The sequence below is a fragment of the Protopterus annectens genome, chromosome 9.part0 (genome assembly GCF_019279795.1).
Source record: "Protopterus annectens isolate FY-2018-M chromosome 9.part0, PAN1.0, whole genome shotgun sequence".
Classification (NCBI taxonomy): Eukaryota; Metazoa; Chordata; order Ceratodontiformes; family Protopteridae; genus Protopterus; species Protopterus annectens.
Window position 1 is genome coordinate 719,132,978 of NC_056743.1, and position 21,949 is coordinate 719,154,926.

At 40.7% G+C, this 21,949-nt stretch overlaps 1 protein-coding gene across 1 annotated transcript in view; it reads right to left on the bottom strand.

The window, feature by feature from the left end:
• The window catches only part of LOC122810579 (1-aminocyclopropane-1-carboxylate synthase-like protein 1), a 790,733-nt gene that overhangs the window by 359,805 nt on the left and 408,979 nt on the right, over positions 1 to 21,949 (bottom strand). The window contains exon 10 of the mRNA XM_044082158.1: positions 6,989 to 7,089. Coding sequence (XP_043938093.1) covers positions 6,989 to 7,089 — 101 coding nt within the window. The remainder of the gene's footprint in view (positions 1 to 6,988; positions 7,090 to 21,949) is intronic.

Sequence of the window (21,949 nt, forward strand, 5' to 3'; positions counted from 1 at the left end):
TCAAAGTCAGATGCATCAGATTCATCTGACTCTTGTTCAGACAAAACTACAGGGGACATATCTTTTTCCTTTTTGAAGGGGTAGCTTGGCTTCCCCTGATCAGCATGATAAGGTCTCCGCCATTTTAAGCGATTGAGACTGAAGCAAGGTAGCAGGCGCTTGAGAGTGGGTTGTCGGTTTCTTGGGTGTGGTTCGAACCCTGAGCCTAAGAAACTTGGTTGTTTTTGAAAGAACGGTACTCGCAAAAGACTTTGGTTTGGGTTGAAATTCGTTAGTGCGAAGGACTTCCTCAGAAGCCGGTGCCTGCTAAGCGGCTCCGGACCCATCCAAGGTAGAGACGAGTACAGGATCCTTAGTCGAAGAAGAGTTTTGCGGCATACTGGATTCTGAAAGGGTCTCAGTAGCGGCTTGTGAAGCAGGCATCAGGGGCTGCGAAAGCACTTCACTGAGTACTGGAAGACTGACGACTAGCTTAACGGAAGCATCATCGGTAGGTTTGGACCTGTGCAGTCCGTCTCTGTCTTTAGCTTTACGTTTTTTCGGAAGATCTGCTGTCGGATGGCTTACTGAAGCCATATTGGAATTAGAGGACTGTAAAGGAAAGTATCTGGCTACACTAAGGGCCCGATGACGGATAGTTTTGGCGTTGAACAAAGCACAGAAACGAGAACGGGGAACGTCGTGGTCTGGGCCTCAACATGTGACTCAGTATGAGTGGAAGTCTCGGTGTGGTATTTGCTTTTCACAGGCAAGACAATTAACTTTTTCTGACATCGGTTAGTGCAAGAAAAAAGGTTCCCCAACGGGGTACTCAGCTTTAGAAGACTTCAACTTCAATTCGGAGATGAAAACTCAGGTAAACAAATGAAAATAAATAATACATTTCATAGAGGTTTGTGTGATTATAAGATTTATAAACAGTCAGTTGGAACTCACAGAAAAATACTTTGATTTATTTAGAAAGGGTTTACTTTTGTCATGATTTGCCATGAATCTTAACTGATATGAAGGTCTTTACTCAAGTTAAATTTGGCTTCAATATTCAATGGCAATTATTGTGTTGAGAATGGTCAAACATTAAGTAGAAGAAATATTTTTAACCATTCCACAACTGATGTTAAGCAAAAAAATTTTTTTTTTTTTACAATGTGACTTGTGATTGAAATTCCACTGTTTCTTTAATTAACTGGCCAGGTAGCTATGGGTGTTTGGGATAGAGCACACAAATGTAATTTCTTTTTGTTTTTTTGTTTGTTTTCAACAGCCACATCAGCTTTGTTAGCATATATCTGGTGGAGGCTGGCACATGATTTAGCCAAGGACATGTCCATTACAGTAATGAAATTAGACAAATAAGATGGGTAGCATTAATGAATGCTAATGATTATTATGGCAACATGTAGAATATGTTACTTGATGTTGACACACGAGTGTGTTTCAAAAATGAAGTTAACACTGTGTAGGACAAAACTGATTGCATGTTAATGGAGTTGATGATGGGTATTACTATAGCCCATAAATACAACTTCTGTATGTAAAAAACATTAGTTCTTGTTACCGTTGGAATTCCAAAGATACATAAATAAGTTGTTGATCCATCTTTAAGACCAAATGGGGCAGTATGTGGATCTATCTTGGAACCCCTAGTGAGTTTTGTGGACAGAAAACTGAAAAGTATCATCCTAGCATGGGAACATATTTTAAGGGATTCTGTAAAATATTGAGGATACTAATGGATGTACAATGAGGACACTCATTTGTTACAATTCACAGAACAGACCTTTTTACCTTGATACCACATTTTGAAGAGATGCATTAGTTCACAGTGATGTTTTTAGGTTTTAACAATCTAACACATAAAGACACGATTAAAGTTGATTTTATGGAGTTTATTTTCAGGAACAACTATTTTTATTCAGAAGGTGGATATTTTCATCAACTCTCAGGTTTGGCCATTGGGGCTGCTGCAGTTCATATTATGCTAATCTTATTTTGTGATACTGGGAGAAAGCATGTATTTTTGAATCAAGATGTAAAGTAAACCTTCACATCTATGCTCAGTTTCAGGATGACATTTTTATTCTATGGCAGACAGGAAGATATTTACTGGATATATTTATTAATTATGTCAGTACTACCGCTAAATGCTTGAAATGTACATACCCATTTGATGCAGAAACTATTGATTATTTGGATGTGAAACTGTTTAAGGTAAAAGAAAATCAATGTTTTGGAGCTACTGTTTTTACAAAACCTACTTTCTCCAATGCATATCATCATTTTGATAGTTATTATACACACAAACAGAAAACAAGAGTTTGATAAAAGGGCAGACTGTATGTCTGTCAAGACTTGCATCTGATGATAGTTTACTTCAAGCTGAGATTTGCATCCTTAAGCAAATGTTGGAAGACAGGGACTATTTTGAACATATCAAATGTGAGGTGTACAATGACATTCTTGAGGGAAGAAAAACAAGATTCCAATCCACATTGGGCAATATGAACACTAATAAGGACAAAACCGTGAGTACAGCCACAAACAAAACAAAGGCCATGGTTATTCCATTTTCTAACAATATTAAACAATTGTTAAGAAAAAATGGTCTCTCACATGATATTAAACAAAAATTAGGGCCATAACCATTTTTTGTATTTAGAAGAAATATTAATATTTAAGACTTTTTATACACTAAGTATTCAGTACATCAAATTAATCTTAACAATTGGCAAATCCGAAAATGTGACCGCTGCCAATATTGTAGATTCATTTTGATGAACCTAGTACTGTGGTTAGTTGGTAACCAACAGCACTAGTGAGTACTGGTAATTTTGACTGTAACACAAGAGGTGTGACATATTTAGCAACCTGCTTATCCTGTGAAGCCAACTACGTAAAACAGAGCAGCGACTAAGAGGATTTATGAATATACCTATGTTATTCCACAAGGCAACAGAAAAATTGCCTTCCATAAACAATGTTTTGTCTGCTGACAATTTAAACATTTCCTGCTTTTGTCTTAGAGAGACTACTGATGAATCAGAAAGGTGGTATATGGGAAAACAAGGTTAGAATACAGAGAGGCAATATAGCAGTTATGTTTGAATGCTATACAATGTCCTGGCTAAAATGAGAATGTCCCAATAGCCAGTCAGTACTTTAAAATTGAGAAATGCTAAATTAGAACTTTGACTTTTTTTTTTTATAAGTATACACACACACATATATATATATATATATGGGTCCTCTTCAGAATTTTGAAGCTTAAACCTTCGAAATTCATATGATCGAAGTTTTAAACCTTCAAAATTCTGAATGGAGATCGGCATACAGTACAGAACGAGAGATTTCCCTTTTCCTCTGTAGTGCGATCTTGGAGTTGGTATATTTAAGTAGCGTGGGGGGTGCAGGGGGGCTTGTCCCCCTGCAAAAGCATGTTTTGTGTTTTGTTGTCTGCTTTTTTTTGGCGGCAGGGTTTCAGAATTTCAAGATTCCAAGATCTCGAGGTTCTGAGTTCGATATTTTAAACCTCAGTATTTTGGTATTTTGAAATTGTGAAGTGAACTCATATATATATATATATATATATATATATATATATATATATATATATATATATATATATATATATATATATATATATATAAAGATCTCAGAGTTGCTATATTTAACTTCCGGGGTGGGGTGTGGGGAGGCACTGCAGCTGCAATAGGATTATTTACCAATGTCTTCCAATAGGAAGACTCCTAAGTCAGCTGGGTACCATATCATGCCCTGCAGGACAGGAGAGACAAAAACCCACACTGCTCCTGGATTAAAGATCCAGCTTTGGATGCTGGGAAAAGGTGTATACAGAAGTTCAAGTGACTGCCTTACAAATACTTCAGGCTAACACATTCCTGAAGAAAGCTGTTGCCGTGCTAGACATGGGTCTTTCAGGTCCTCCAAAGTTTTTTACATCACAAGTGTAAGTGATGCACCTTGATAACCACTTATAAAGGGTTTGCATGGATACTGGTCTGCCCTTGTTGCCTGGAATGAATGATGCAAAGAGTAGAACTGCATGTCAGAAACCTTTTGTTCTTGATATAAAATATATCAGCCATCAACTTATATTCAGCAAGTGCAATATCCTCCCTCTTATTCTGTGGATTCAGGAAGAAAAAAAGCTATTGAATAATTTCACAGAACAGTTCATAAACAACATTAAGCATGATGAAAGTGTTACCTATTAAGGCTCACCTCATTTTTATGAAAGAGTGCATAAGGTGCTTAAAACATAAGGGTCTGTAGTTCAAACAGCCTTTCAGCCAACACAACTGCTACCAAGAAAAAGGTTTTCCAGGACAGGAACCCAAGTGACATTGAGCAGCGTGACTCAAAAGGGCCCAGGGTCAGTCTGTCAATCACAAATTAAGGTACCTTAGGGATAGCACTGCTTTGTAACAGGTTTGAAATGCAGCACTCCTTGCAGGATCTGTTTCACTGTACAGCACAAGGAAAAGTATTCAGTAATGGTAGAATTGTAGAAAGGTATACGTTTAACAGAGGCATATGAAAGACCACTGTGGAGGAGTTCGGCTAAGTACTGCACAACTAGGGATTTTGAAACCTCTAACAGTGACTTGATTTTTGGCAGGATACAATCGAGTCACTGAATGCAGTGACTGTATAAAAGAGAGAAGAATATTGGCTCAAACAACTTACTGATGATGGCAATGTCATCTTTCCCAATTGTTATGCAGCCTTGGAGTTATTGTATATAAGTTGAGGGGTATTCCCTTGCATGGAGGGGGCATATTCCTCAATTAAAAAAAAAACAAAAACATTTTTCTGATGTTTTGCAAAAGTGGTTTTGGCAAACATTTTTGATTTATTTTATGTTACAACATTTAGTAAATCAGCATGCTACTATTTTTGGCAATGCACCACATGAAGAATCTTTTCCATAGCAAAATGCAAGATTTCTGAGTCTCCTACAGGCTTAGCAATACCTCTTGTAACAACTGGCTCCTGAAGGATATTGGGCTGAGAATAGCCAGGCTGCCAACCTGAGGCTAGTGAGACAAGGGTGTACCACAAACCCATCCTTCTCAGACAGGAGGATCCTCGATTGAGGGAGGAAGAGTGAGTCCCATGGTTGCCTTGACCATAAAGGAGGTATAAAAATGAGCTTGGCTAAGGACCTTAGGTATTAGTGAGATGATTATGCTGTCCTCATAGATTTCTTATGTTCAATCTGAAATTTTCTAAAGGCAGCCTGGCTACAGGTACCAGCAAGAAGAATGAAGGTATGCAGACCAAAGGCCTTTAGCACATCCAAACTGACAAAGTTGTTCTCCGAGCTAGGTCTGCAAAAGAAACAGCTTAAGTGAACTATTTTGCTCTGGATAGGGACAGCCTGCATAGCTGCATATTCAAAATAATCTCAAGGAAGACCTTTGATGTTTCTTCGAGGTCTGATTTTGGCAGGCTTAGGGAACACCAGTGTGATTAAGCAGTGCAAAGAGTAATTTAAACTATTTTCCATCTCTTTCGTGGAAGAGTCCTGACTAGAGGAATTTCTCTGATAAGGGAAAACATGGATTCGCTAGAACCTGAGAATGAGGTAACACTGGTGAAAAGTATTCTGCATATATTCAGTGTGCAGTGGAAAAAATAAAAGGCAAAGATGTGAAGTGAAGTATTCCTGTCTTGCACTGAACCTCAGAGAGTGTACACACTGCTTACAGAGAAGGGTATGTAGGTATGCAATCCTGAGATCCAACATAAGCAATACTGCATTTGAGAGAAATAGAGAAAAAAACAGCATGAGGGGCGAGCTTGTCAATTTGACCACTTTCAGAAATGAAGAGCCTAGAATAAAAATAAATAAATAAAACCCCCTAATTCCTCCTCCTCTTCTGGGACTTGATGTAGTACCAATGTGCACAGGCTGAGGGACAGTTCTTGCCGGCTCCACTTAATCCAATGGCAACAGACACATATCTCCGGAAAGGAGGGAATGCTCTGAAATTTAATATACAGCCACAAGACACAATTTTCCTCCCCATTTTGCCAGTGTTATGAGAAGCCAATTTTCTTTGAATTGGGAGATCATCCTGCTCAGATAATGTGGAAGGGTGGAAGCGGGAAGGTGTAAACTTATAGATGCAGAGTCTATACTGTTTTTCTCAAGTGGGTGGGAATCTTACTTTCCCTTGCATCTTGCCCTAACCCTCCATTGCCTCTCCAGGTTTCTCTTTCTTTCCCCTAAAATTCCTGTTTTGCTTACAGTGGTCATTCTTAGACTGCTTCCTACAGAAAGGCCATTGTTTTGTAGATTATTTATACTGTTTTTTGAAAAATGGAATGTAAAAGAGATGCCTAGATAACTGCATGCTATCCAGTTTTCTTTTTTTTTCAAAAATTTCCTGGAATGGCACCAAAAATAAATTTTTGGCCAAAGGCTGTTCCAATGCTGCCTCTTAGCATTTGGCAGTGGCTGTATCATCAGATAAGCATGAGAAACCAAAACTCCGGACACAGATAAGCATGCTTACAACTTGTCACTATGCCCCTACTGTTAGCAACTATTGCATCACAGCCATACTTAATGGCATGCTTTCTAACAAATAACCACTGCAAGTACCTTGAAACTACCCAAAGTCTTCCCTATGTCCTCACCCCAGGAAAGGTAAGCAGACGGATGCTTTGTCATTCCTTCCCCAGCCCTGCCGGTCCTTACAGATGCCAGAGAAGTTAAACAAATTCTGATCGATTAAGCCATAGTCAAGGCTTTATTCCCCTTTGCCACAAAGTCAGCTCCTGTGAGTTTCATAACTGATAAGAATACATTTTAATAAAATTATCCCAACGACTGAACCAAATCCAGAAGTAACACTGGCAGTACACTCAATGACCAGCAACATTAGCTGAGTAGGTATCAAAACAAACAAATAAATAAACAAATTAATTAAGCAGGCCTCTAGGTTAAAACTCCACTAACCTTTTGGCAAATTCAAGGAAGTCCTTCATCTCTGTTGGTGAATAAACGTCAGCCAAGGGATTATGAGGGTTCATTAGAATTAAAGCCCTTACTCTGACATCCTGAAAGAGACAAACAGTTTATGTCACAAGAGGTATACAGGAAAAACACAGCTACATAAGAAACTACTTAAAAGCTTCTCTCCAAAACAATACTTGGTATAGGCTGCACTAATACTATACATCAGGTACCAGTACCCACAGCAACAGTTTTCCATAGGTTCAACTGCAGGCCACAAGCCCTTCAACACCAGCAAGACATATAAGCTCTGTATATACAGGTCATGGCCGCCAATGCCATTTTCAGTATATTACCATAGAAAATGAATAAATATTACTAACAATTAAAGGGATCAACACCCCCTTAAAAGTGATGATGATATTCAAAAGAACAAGAGAAAAGATGACAAAGAATGTAACAAGAAAACCTGCTCCTACTTCAATGGCATCACCAAAGGTCTACTGTTATGGTAAGTTCTTGCATAAATGCAGTCTCTTAAGTCACCGAGATTATTACAGAAGTGAATGGATGTATGGATAATATTAGCAGAACAAAGTCTCAAACATTACTTCCACGCTACTGTCAACAAAGGTAATGTTCCTAGTATCAAAAAACAAAACTAAACTACATTCTATTATCAACAGTGGAAACATTCCCTAGCGGAGAAAGGGATAAAAATAAACAAAAGTACTGTAAAGTTTTATTTCAGCAAATTGTCTATCTGGGCCCTTGAAGAACTCCTCCAAAAAAAGCCTGAGCTGTTTTTGAAGGCAAGTTCCAGCTGACAGTAAAGGTGCACAAAGAATATCTTGCCTTGACATCAAGAGCAGACAAACTGTGGAGACATGCAAGCAAAGCAACATATCCTCTAGTGGAGTAACTAACCACTAGTAACTACAATGATTTACAGGCCATCACATTCCTCAATGAAGAAAAAATCCTTAGGCTGGCTCCATGGCATGCTTAAATGGAGCTCTGAGTGCCCTAGGTGACCGAAATGGAGTTCTGAGTGCCCCAGGTGACCTGGGTTCAGTTAGTGGCGGTAGCAATGGTAATGAAATAGCGGTCAAGAAAGGAGTGCATGAGCACTCAACGACAGCTTGTCCATTTCAGAAGGAGGCTGTTGGCAAACTCCTTCTTCAACACAATCACTACGATAAAACGGCAGGTACTGCATTTTCTGCATCTTGGGATTCATGAGTGTGAGCCTGCCATGGTGTGTGCATGTAGCACTGGTATAAATCACAGATGTGTGAAAGTGGACATGTGTATTGGGTCTAACACAGATGGGCACTGCTCTCCTCTTTCAGCCAAACAGGGTGCTGACATCTACAATGGAATAAAAGCAGCTAACCACACAATGATGGCCATGATTCCTTGGCTCTCACCTTAGAATGCTACAAGTCAGGAATAACAAATAAGCAAATTAGGATGTCTGGTGATAGTTACATTTGATGATTTTCAAAAGACTGATTAGCAAAATAACATTTCCAGTACTCAGCTAACACATAGCAAAATTTCTGACCTTCAGACAAGCCCACGAAAAGCATGATGTGGATTCTACTGAGTGGATTATGTAAAATGGGGTATACACTTTCTGAAGAAATACTGGCAGCTAATACCCAAGGCAGACACTAATTTAGAAAACCTCTAACACAACATACATGTGCTGTATTTGATATTACAAGGCTCAATTTCCAGAGCTAATCATGTCTTGTGCTATGAAGAACTAAGGGATATCACCTTACCCTTATGTCTTTGCTTCTGAAACTGCAGGAACAAGTATTTGTGCATACAAACCTAGGATGCTTATGGGCCCTGGAAACCACTTACTTCGCAAAGCTTAAGTACTGCACCTTGGATGATGCTACATATAACCTTCTAAACACCAAAAAAGGTGGTCACACTGGGGAATGTTACATGTATTTATTTATTTATTTTATTTTACATTTGTTGACCGGGATAGTCCTACTGGATATATGTCCATTTTCCGTGGAGGCCCGGGGAGAAAAGCTCCAAGATAATACACAATGAACATTTAGTACATGCTAGTTTCAAGCACATTACAGTCATAAGCAATACCAGCATTTAGCACATATAGTACTAACTTATTATAAAACACTTTAAAAAACATAACATTATTTTCAAAGTTATCTATACATAACATTACATTCAGATTTAAGACACACTGAGCGGCAGTTATACAACTGACCCTTCCTGAAATGGAGTGGTAGAAAAAAGTTAGAAGTAGTTGAAGGTAAGGTACCTAAGAAATAGAGAGGTCACTAGTCGGGGTTAGTGCAAGGACATAACCAATGAGTTTTGAAGTATTTCTTGTTGTTTTTGAATTGAGTTAGTGAGGGTTCTAGGGTCAAGTCAGCTGGGAGTCTGTTCTATGTTTTTCCAACAGAGTTGGCAAACAGAGAGTCCCCAGCTGAGTAGCTGGATTTGTATGTTTGAACTGGAAGTCTAGTGGATGATCACAGTGGCCAGGTGCTGGTGTAGGGGCTGATAACATTTTTTAGTGCAGGTGTATTTTATGGTTGGTAAAGGACTTTATGTGTCACTATTAGCTGGTTGAACTGCAGTAGGCTTGGCAGTGTAAGCCATCCAAGGAGAATTAGGTTGTGACAGTGATGTGTCCGGTAGGCTTTGCCAGTAGCAAATCTGGCAATGTGGTTATAGCAGGATGACACTTTATTAAGATCTGTTTTGTTTAAGTTGGAGAATAGAAGTGAGGTGTAGAGAAGAGTTGATAGTAGATGGGAACGGGCAATTGCAGTTCTAGCTAGTGGGGTAAAGAAAGGTTTGATTCTGTAAAGACAGCCAAGTTTTTTTATTAATGGTTTTGATAGTTTGATTGGTATGCGCAGCAAACTTCAGGTTGTTATCAACGATGATACCCAGTAGTTTAGTTTAGGCTTTGGGGAGATGATAGTGCCATTGTTAGTGGTTATGTTGAAGAATGGCAGGGGAGTCCTGGATGTGGGGGAGAAGAGGAGCAGCTTAGTTTTGTTGGGGTTTAGGATTAGATGTTGATTGGAGAGACATTTTTCCACTGTACTGAAGGTATTTTGGGTTAATGTGAATAAAGTAGCTGGTGAGGTGCCGGAATAAATTAAGGTGGAGTCATCCTCATATTGAATGCAGGTAGCATCTAGGATGACTAAATGAAGGTAATTTATCTTCTTACATAACAGAAAGACAGTTCACATGATAGGTGGCTCACTTGTCCTACACACCAGAAAAAGTGTTCACACTGGGGGGTGTTACACATACCCTTCTACATACAAGAAAAGCTGTTCTCATGGAATTTGCTTCACATGTCCTGGACATCAGAAAGGCTGTTCACATAGAAGTTGGCTAACACGTCCTAGAAACCAGAAAGCCTGTTCACATAGAGGTTGGCTAACATGTCCTACAAATCAGAAGGCCTGTTCAAATGTACCAAATACCAGAAAGACTGTTCACACAGAAGGTTTTTTACATGTGCTAGACCAGTGGTGCACAACCTTTTAGTGGAGCGGGCCACTACATGAATTCTTAATGCATCTTTGGGCCACCTCAAAACACAGTAAGTCGTTACGAGTTAACAATAGGTACAGGTGACTGGCAGTCATGAAATTGCCTGTCTTCTACATTAACTTTATTCTGGCTTGCTGCCATGACTTATTATAAACTCTTGCAGAAAGTTACTACTGTTTACAGACTATAAGTTATAAACAAAGAATAGTTACTTCTGTGGCTAAAATTAGAGGTGTGCACAACTGCAGTCAATTAGTAAATAAGCACATGCTGGGAAGTTTGCTTGACTGTAGTAAGGCATAGCATTTTTTCACTTTTTTAAACATTTTTAGTTACTCTCTGGGGGCCAGATGGTGTTGCATTGAGGGCCGGATTTGGCCCCGGGGCCAAACGTTGTGCACCACTGTCCTAGACACCAGGAAAAAATTTTCTCATTTGAGGGTGGTACATATATCCTTCAACATACAAGAAAATCTGTTCTCATGGAGGGTGCTTCACATCTCCTGGACGCCAGAAAGGCTGTTCATAAGGAGGGTGCCTCAAAAGTCCTAGATACCAGAAAGGTTGCTCACACTGAAGAAGCCTCACATGTGCTCCAAAAAGGAAACAGAAAATGTTTTCAGTAGCAGATGATTCATGCTGGAGATGGCTGAACGTATGTTGGGTGGTCTGTGTCAGTCAAGAATGCCAGGTTGCTAACACTGACAGAAGATTCACGTAGATACATAAAAGATAAAATTGTACTTTGAAAGCAATGTTTCCTTACTCGCAATGTTTTCTTTTTGGCCATTTTTTCTTAAAAAAAAAAAAAACTTTTAAAATAATTTTGGAAGAAAGCTGAAAGAGGACTCTTCTAGATTTCTCAGAATGTAGAGAAATAATTGCAGGAAGAAGATTATTGTTTTCTGAAGCAGGCATTTACCCCAAAGAGATGAGTAATGACCAATAAGACGGTATGTTCATCATGTCTGTTGGCAACCACAGAGAGAAGAAAAAATGCTGGGAGAACTTTAAGGATAAATGCCTAAGCTATACGAGAACAGTAGAAGGTACAGACACAGGCATCTAATATATATTACAGTGACATAGAACACGTAAGCAAACTTTCATCCGAAAGACAACAGCTGAGGACGGTTAACATTTCATTTACAGTAGTATTGCTGTTTAAGAGAACCATGGATGTAGGCTGCACTAAGGCCCATTCCCCACCTACATTTCAAGTTTCATTTCTTATCCTTTCCCTTTTTACTACCAATTGTTTTAAATATAGCTGTGCAAAACATAAAAATAAAAAAATCTAAGTTAAGAGGAATAAATTAAGAAAAAGACTCTGAAATGTCATTTAGGATTCAATTGATCAAGGCCCTTTCTGAAGAAAAGAAAAAAATGACACATCTACATAAAGAAGAATGCAAAAAGGCCTACCTTCAGAAACATCACTAGCTGCATAATGATGGGATCCCACAAGTGTGAAAGGAACAGATATGTAGAAGAGCTGGATACCCCTTAATTGTGACTGGCTGGCAGCAAACCTTTTTACCAAAGTGACAAATGAGGGCTCATAACTTTCTTGCACAGAAAAAGACATACTACACCTGCAGATGTATCAGATTGTTACCTTTCTAAACAGGGTCATTATTAAAGAATCTAGAATGACCTGGGCATCTGTGGCACAAAAAACTACCATTGTCATTAGTAAACTGATGAGGAAATACCCCTCAGTCAGAATGCATTTCATTAACATTATGTGTACTGATTTTTTTTTTATTTATTTGGTGACTCGGTAGTACAGTAATCTGAAGGCGGTATCAGCTATAACACAGGCACAAGGCAGTATGTGAATCTGTTGTGCAGAACACTAAAATTTAGTATTATTGTGGACATCTCAGCTTGATTTGGGAAGTGAATACTATAAAGTTCTGGTAAAGGGTGGTAAAAGCTTTAAATTGTGCCTACATAAAAGTGTGTGCGGTTAGGCCATCTTACAGCCACTGTGATCACTTGCCTAGTACTGTTCCTATATTTGCAATGTTCCTTAGACATCTCCCTAACTGAGTAAACAGTCATCATCTGTCAACCACTGAGGAGCAATAGTAGGTCACAAGGGAATCTTTTCCTGAAGCTGGACTGGGAAACTCAGAATCAAAGAAATGTCTGCAGGGAGTAGGAATTACAGAGGACCTCGTGATAGCTATAGTTTTAATCTGTGTCCTCTATAAACTCTACAAAGTTTGCACGTGCAGCCTGGTCAGGGAAATGGTCAGGGAAATCACAGTCCTTCCAGTTAACAGTTATTCCAACTAAGTGTAGCCAAAACAAAGTTCGGGAATGAATTCCTCTCACAAATGCTGAATGGGAGATGCCAACAGGTAGCAATTCAAGTAAAGAAACGCGGGTTGCCCATCTAGAATGATTCCGCCACTGCAGACAGCACCATGAACACCATGATTGCAAATAAAAGGCCAAAAGGCAGCATTCACTACTAGACAAGCAGCCTGCTCAGTGTAAAGTGCAGTAAACTCCAGCATGGTTCCCAACCACTGATGTACCAGGAGGCATCAATCATGTCAATTACCGGCATCTAAAAACACTGTGGCAGAAGTGGTAGCAAGAGATTAACACATACCGTGCAAAGTACCACAAGATAAATGAAAAAGTAGCACAGGTCTAGAACCAAATGGCCTCCTTCTCCTGACTTCTTGGAAACCAAAAACAGGTGACAGCAAAACACTTTACTCCATTCTCCCTTTCTACAACCTCTATGGTCCATTTCACCAACATTCACTGTATCTGTTTGAAAAGCTCTACAAATGCAAATTGTTCTGCCACAGATGAATGCGGAAGGAATATGCCAAGTAATTTGAGAACACATCCCCTTTTCTTTGACATCCAGGACCATCTTGTCCATAGTGATGCTTAAGATGCAGTGAACTTGCATAACAGGCCTATCAGTAGGGCCTGTGAGTAGTAAGAGTAATGGGGGCTACTGAAGTAGAAATCTTCTTGGGAACGTCATAAGAGACCCAATGATAAGCAGGATAACCTAGCAGTTAGCAGGCTCTGTTTGAAACCAATGCATCATTTTTTCTTCCAAATCAGTAAGATGGCTTTGAGGAAGAAAAGCCTGAGTGTCATGCATGCATTCCACGATGTACAACATTCTGTTTCTCTTGGTATCATAGCATATGTTTGAAAGTGTTAAAGCAGTGGAATGCAGTATCACAACTATGAAGCACAACAAAAATGAAAACCTGAAATACCATGTTTGGCAGCTGAAATGGCTCAACGAATAACATACACTCTTGCAGGTGTTTGCTTTTGCCCTGTTTGATTGTGGCACCACTATACTGTGGTAAGTGTGTACCCCACATGGAAACTATGGGTGGTTTGGCTACAGAAACTGTGGGTGGTTTGGCTACATGCAAGCAGCAGATGTCAGGTTATACATTCTTTAGTTTGTGTCTTTATTCATGCTTTGGGGTTTTTGTTGCTGAAGTTGATGGGCTTTGCTAATTTCCATAATTATGTGGAATATTGCTGGCATAAATCTGTCCCTCTTATGGTGCTCTTCAAATATCTCCTTGGCAAATTCACTGAAAAAGACCATACCCCTTGAAGGAGTATATGAAATGTCTTGGTACAGTTCATTGTGGAAAAGGAGGGTGTGAGCGCAGCTGCTCAGTACAGACAGAAGTCAATTCCTACAGTGCTAGCCATTGTGTCTGCCTTATCAGAAGTGTACCAAACAATATGGAAGCCTACCAGAAAGGCAGTAGTAAGTACATTTTTCAATGCTTCCTGATTCTTGGAATAAGGAAAGTTTGATAACTTCTTGAAAGCTTATTGTGTAAAAAAAAAAAAAAAAAAAAAAAATCGCTGGAACTGGCTTCAGAGACCTCAGATGACTAGAAGACATATTAAGAATCATTATCTTCTGTTTCCTCCCTTTCCACTAATTTATGTAATTTTATTCAGCTGCTTTTACTGTAATTGTGTTCTTCCTACTTTACTACCTTATTTTGCTTTGTTGCTTGCTCTTAAGTGTTTAAGTCCTTTTATTCTGCTGCATTTATTACTGCTCATTAGTAGCCTGATTAAATTTGTCTGTTAGTTTAAGCCTCCTAGTTCTGGTTTTAGCCCTTGGGCTTTCGACAAACCCTTAACAAAACCCTCTCTCCATAATCCATCCAAGTTTCAGAACACTATGTCTGGACTATTCCCATCAGTTTTTCTTGCCAGCCTGGTCAACATGGGCATACTGAGACAGTGTAGTAACTGCCTCATGCTCATTGACAGCCCTCTTCTCCTAGCACATAATTCTTCTACTTGCAAGAAATGCATCTACATCAGTAACCTGGAATCCATGCTCTCTCGCGCCACAGTCAGGACTCCTGACAGTGGAGATTGCTAGCACAAACACCATACCACCCACATCACATAGCCAAGCACAACACACACCCACATATGCAGAGGTCCTCAATAAAAACTTACCTAAACAGCAGAGACCTCCAAAATACACTCACAAATATTCCACACACACCAAAGACATCACAGACAGCAGACAACACACCAGTATCTCACTAACACAGCCGATAAGGCATAACAATAAACCAAACATACTAGTCAATGGTGACTCAATTGTGAGACATAGATATCCCTCTCACCAGGCTCGACAAGGAGAAAGTCACGGTTAGGTGTCTGTCAGGTGCCACACCACATTACTGCACACACTTAAGTCTCTCCACAACAGGTACAAGTATGACTCTGTCATTGTCCATGCTGATGTGAACTTGAGACATACCTCCCTGGACTATATGAAGAGAGACATGATTGAGCTCTCAGAGTATGTGCCCCAGGCAGGTATACCCTAGCCCTAAGCAGCATTCTACCTTCACCAAGAATTATACCACAATACCAACAAAAATAATTGACTTAGTTTCTGGTGTCACTCCAAAGGGATCCAGTATCTGTCTGCGTGGGATGACATGTCTGATAGGCCTCGATGCTTTGTCAGAGATGGCCTCCGCCTGTCACCACTGGGATTCCATATTCTGGCCAAGGCTCTTGCCTCCTAGACTGTGCCTTTTTAGGCAATGTCCCAAAGACAAATCTTCCAACATAAAAGATCTGTCAAAGAGCAAATTGAAGGTCATTCTGCTTCATGCTAGGAGCCTTAACATGAAAATGCACTCACTGCAACCTCTCCTCACACTGGAACCTGCCGCTATCTGTGCAGTCACGGAAGCTTGGTTCAAGGCTGTGGACATCACCACTGTCTTACCAGGTTATACCTCATTCCACACATTCAAACACCAAAATGAGGTCAGGAAGACTAAGGAGGTGGAGTCTCTATCTTCATTAAAGACAAGCACACCTCCAGACTGGTTTTGCAGCATGAAGCACTAGAACTACTCCAGGTGCAACTGACAGTTGGCAAGACACCCATCCAAGTTATAGCCAGCTACAGACCACCCTCCATGACTGAGGACACCCACTCCTCTTACCTGGACCAACTTGAATCCATCAAGGCACCTCCTAACACCATGATCCTTGGTGACTTCTACTACCGCACTATAGACTGGTGAACTATTCCTGCATTAATGCACTCACTCAACGATTCCCTGACTTCATCAATTCTAATGCACTAGACCAGCTCATCTTACCCCCCCCCCCCACACACACACACAAGGGGAGATAACATTCTAGACTTGGTTCTCACCAACATGTGCGACTGCTAAACCACTCCCAGAGTAAGTTCTTCCCTGGTGAGATCAGATCAGTCTGTCTCATTCGAAGCTTCTATCCCCCCCCCCCCCCCACCGTAACCAGGCTAAAAAACTTCTCAAAGGTTGAGTACAACCTCCTAAGGGAGGGTATCAGTAGCTTCACACCACCACCCCCCTGAGAGGAGGCAGACAACTATGCTGAACAGTACGCCAATGCAGTATACAAACACCTGTACAACTGCATGGACTCAGCCATCCCCAACAGAACTAAAACCTGCTTCTCAAGGAAACACAAACCTTTCTGATGGAAATCCTCTATCAACAGGCTTTACAACAAAAGGAATAAATTTTTGTCCAAGGGTAAAAAGGCACAAATTCCCAGTTGGAAAAACTCACTCCTTAGCCTCAAAAAGCAAATTAGATCACTAGTGAAAACCTCCAAAGCCAATTATGAATCGAAACTAGCCTCCAAAATAAAGGGAAACCACTAAGCCTTCTTCAGTTACATCAGGAACCTCCATGGTAAAGTCCAGGTTTGTTCCAAATTAGTACTTAACGGTACCACTTATACTGATCCTGTTGACTTAGCCAACCTACTAGCATACAGGTTCAGCACAAACTTCACTCCCTGCTCCCCCACAGGCACATTCGACATCCCTGATACTTGTCCGGCACCTCACATCTCCATAGATCAAGTGCTAAATGCCTTAACCAAGGCAAAGAACACAGCTTCCATGGGACCTGATACTATCCCAGGCTGTATTCTGCACCATCTCCAGCAAGAACTAGCTTTGACATTCAGCACTCTATTCAACCGCAGCCTAAGTATAGCTTCATTCTAGCAAAGTGGAGAACTGACATTACTATCTCCTTGCACAAAGGTGGTGCCACTACTGACCCTGGAAACTATCGCCCCATTAGCCTGACAAGTCTGATCTGTAAAGCCATGCAGCATATTATTATGGACCGAACAAAAAAGGACACAGGCAAACTCCAAGCACTTGACCCCACCCAGTTTGGATTTGTCAAGGGCAGATCTTGCCTGTTGAACCTGGTTGACTTCTTTGAGATGGTCACCAAGGCCCTGAATGAGGGTCAGTACATACAGCTTACCCTGACTTGGCCAAAGCCTCTGACATAATCCCCAACTTGGGCATCAAAAAGCTAACACAACTTGGCATAAATCCCCATCTCATCAGGTGGGTGACCAAGTGGCTCACCCATAGGACCCACAAGGTCCAAATAGGCGCCTCCACCTCTGACAGCAGACCTGTCACTAGTGGTGTTCCACAGGGATCTGCTCTGGGACCTCTACTGTTTGGCATCTACTTCTCAGAGGTCCAGGCAAAAACAAAAGGCCAGTGGCTGACCAAGTCTGCGGATGACTAAGTTGGGTGCTGTCACTGACTCCCTAAATGATGTTAACATACAACATGAAGGTCTCACAGCAACAAATGACTGGTTCCAAAGTCATGGCCTTACGTTAAACACAAAAAATGTATTATCACACCATTTGGCAAAAACACGGCCCCTACTAATTACCACATCAATGGCAATCCCCTAAGCACACAACCTGTGGTGAGAGACCTGGGTACAGGTTGACAACAATCTCACATTCGACCATCATGTAGCGGCAGTGGTCAGAAAAGCCTTTTACTTGGTTCATCCCATAAGTAAATGGATTACATCCAGAAAAAAGGAGGTTATTACCTCTCTGCACTCCTCCCTCATTAGGCCAATAATTGAGTATAATGCCCCGTTTGGTATGTACCTCTCCAAACACTTGCATCAACTGGAAAGGCCACAGAAACACTTCACAAAGAGAATCCATGGACTCCAATACCTGTCCTATGCGGACAGGCTCAAATCACCATCACTCCACCCGGTATTGCACAGATTGCTCAGAGGTGATCTCGGTCTCGCCTACAAGGCAATTCTGGACCCTGCCCTACTAGAGATGCTCCATATCCGTAAATCTAACTCCTCGCGCATCACCCGCTCAAAAGGCCTAAATCTAATATGTGACATTAACAAAACCTGCTGGAGAGACAGGTTTGTCTCCTAGAGACTGCCTTGTCTCTGGAAACAAACTTCCATACACATCAAATTGAGTACCTCTCTGACCCTCCAAGTGCAACCTTGATGGAAAACCACAAATTTGTCCCAAGGGTTCCACCTGTGTCCCTCATTGACAGGGGGCACTGGTGCTGACTGAGGTTTCTTTTTTGGGGATAAACTCCTGGCTATGTTTGTTAGGGCCTCAGGGGCATTAATGTAGTAACCTCCTATGTTCTTTTATCTCTCAAGTGAAATATGCTATTCAGAAGGTGGCTACAAAATGGTTAGTTTTTCAGATAGAAAAGAACCCAGACATGGAAACATGGATGACTCTCTTGAAAAAGAAGTTCTCCTGGGGAATGAAGCAGACCACATTTCAGTCTTCTTCCTCATGTTTAGGTGCTTATAATGAGTGTAGCTGTGACGTTATACTGTGGCAATGTACAAGACAATGTTCACCTGGCTAAATCTCAAATTTACTGAACAAGTTACTGCTAAGGAAAAAATCCCTTTCACAAAGTTATAGTGTACAAGGATTTCATTTTATAATTAACAAGGGGGTGTGGTGCATTCTCAAAAAATTACTTTGTAGTCTTTTATGACTAACAGCTGCTTCAGTGTTTGATGGACTCAAGTGGGCCTAACACTTCAACAAAAGTAAGCTCTTTAGTAAGGAAGTTAGAAGTGTAGCAGGACTCGTACTATTTGTATATAGCACCGGGTATCCTGTGTCCTCTGATTTAGCTAAAAAAGAGGAGTAAGGAGAATGAGGTCTTCAGCACCTAAACAGCAAACACTGCAACCTTTCTTCACAGGATATAGGACAGCGGCACTGTGGGACACTGGTACTTTGATGATGGAAAGCAAAGGATTCAGTGGAGGCAGTGCAATGGAAGAAAGGAGCTCTGCAAGACCAAGTACAAGCATCTAATGACGCTGTTACTACTTTCAAGCACCTACTCGGGTAGCTTTTCTCACATTTTGGATATGCTGTTGAAATCTAGTGTGGGGATGGGAAGGCTGAGGCCTTAAAATTGACAAGAAAACAGTCTGTGATGATTGGCCCAAGCTTTATCTGGCACAGATCTATGCCACAAAGATAACGAAAAGGAAGATGTTCTCCACGACCTAAACAATCTGTCCTTGTGAACTTCTACATCATTAATGAAAATAACAAAGCCAATACATACATAAATAATTTGCTCCTGCATGTGAAGAAATGCATCATTTGTACCCAATTGGGCATCAGGTCAAGTTATGTGTTTGGGGGAAGTGTTACTATCGCTCTACCTTGCAACTGTTCTTTGAGTTCATACAGGATGACAAACTCCTTCAGAGGACAAAGAAGCCATAAGCAAGGAATCAGGGGTCACCACAGCAGTGGATAACTTTGATGCAAAGGCCGGGATTTACACTGGGAATCTGACACCATAACAGTCTGCATTTCCTGCTTCTACTTTAGATCACAACACAAGCTGTGTGAATTGTTCTTGCACTGGGCCAGTGCAGTTTTGACAGGAGCTGAGTGCTGGCAAAGGTCTTCAGCTTTTCTCTCTATGCAGCCAAGTAACAGGGCTGAAACACCAATCCTTCTGAAAGACTCAGACAACATTATTAGGCTTCATGCGGGCATGCAGAAATGGCAGCTCCAGTGAGGATTTAGAATCATGTTCTAGTGACTGAAGGCACTATTTGAAAAATTGGGCTTCTCATGGACTGAATGTAAAATTTTACAGTGATGCCTGTTAGAAGCTTCAGATTCTATATGTGGCTAGAAAGAACTGGAGGGGTTACATGTCCATTCATCTCTTACACTCGTCACAGAGGAACAGGTTTGGATCAACATGTCTATTCATAACTTGAATGTAAGAGATTGTACTCAAAAAAAATAGCCATGCAGGAGGGCACAAGAAAAGCAAACATAAGCGTTTTAAGCACTACAGAGAACCCTTCACAGTAAGACCAGTGAAAATTCTACTTTAGAGAATGATCAGAAAATAAAAACAGAATTATTCTAATACCTTTATAAGTTAGTCAAAGCCAGATAAGACTGAAAGACATGGACCTGTAATGGTTGTTGTGAGACCAACTTACATGTTTCAATGGCTAATGAGATCAGGTGTGAACCCTGAAATATGGACCATTATAGTTTCCCATATCATTAAATATATGTCAAAGCCGAAAGAGGTGGAAAGATAAATGTCCATGGTACATTAACAAAACCCTCTGCCAGAAACAAGGCTCAGATGGGGTCTGTGAATTATAGAGCTGCCATCAACACTGACACAAGGCAAGAAGTGCTAGTGCCAATAATAAATGGCAAGTGAAAACTAAAGAGAACAAACCAGATTACCAGTCCAGGCACTGTCATGGCTCATCTCTGTGGTGGGTGTCAAGGAAGAAACTGAAGGACCTCAAGTCATTAATTCCTGATGACAATACAACTTTCTTTAAAGGGCATTGGGACTAGTGTGGCTGTACAGCCCACACACCTACACATCCAAAGGAACACAGCAGGTGAAGACACTTAGACTGGTAGAAAATGGAAAAATATGTGGCTTATTGATTCTGCAATCTTAAGGGTAAGAAGTAAACTTCAATACCTCCAGCATTCTATGACCCTGAAAGTAGTACAGCTGCAACATGCAGCTGAAGTGCATTTGGCTAAACTTGTTTGATTATTCAAGTCACAAAACTATGGAACTTGATTAAGCTATACTCTCCCCTCTAACCAAAACATCTCTGTGCTCCTCCAGCTCATTTTGTCCAAGATGTCAAATGGTAAGTCTGAACATTAGGTAGACACTGCAAGCTACAACTGTTGGTGAATTGCTTAGTAATGATGTCTCTCTCAGTTCAACGGTCTGAGGTTCAGTCCTGACCTCTAAAAGCTGTCTGGTTGGAATATGCACATGCCTCTTGTGTTCATCTAGATTTCTTTCAAGGATCATGTGCAAAGCACTGCCCTTAACAAATACTCCACCTACGGCTGTCATCTGCTGCAATTCTCCTCAGAGTAAAAAACTGAGCTAAGCCTGTAATGCAATTAAATGATAAAAGCTGTGCAGGAATGCTTATAAACTGTATTTTTTTATTTGCGACACAAATCAAGTTATACCAATGTACAGTTGCAGAATTCCAAGAACCTTTGTAAAACAATAATTCATTAACTGCCAACCATCTAATGACACAAATGACAGCTAAGCAATACAAGTACTTTATGAGTACGGTTAGATACTATACTGTTTATTTCTCCTGTGGAAATGTGTTGTTGTTTGTCTTTCGGCTTTTTCCCGGTAAGGGGTCGCCACAGTGGAACTCCGGTCCGCTATTAATTGGCAGTAGATTTGTATGAAATGCCGAGGTGCCAGCTCGACGCCCAACCTTCAACAAAGGCACGCCCATTTACGCATGCATGTCTTTCGAACACTACCCAACCACGGGGAGGACATGCAGACTCCACACAGAAGGCACTCCCCAAGCCAAGCCGAGAATCGAACGGGTGAATCTCTTGCTGTGAGGTAACAACGCTACCACTGTACCACCGTGGCTCCTGTGGAAACATGTACTGTTCGAAAATAGCCTAGATAAACGTATAAACCTCCTTCTAAGG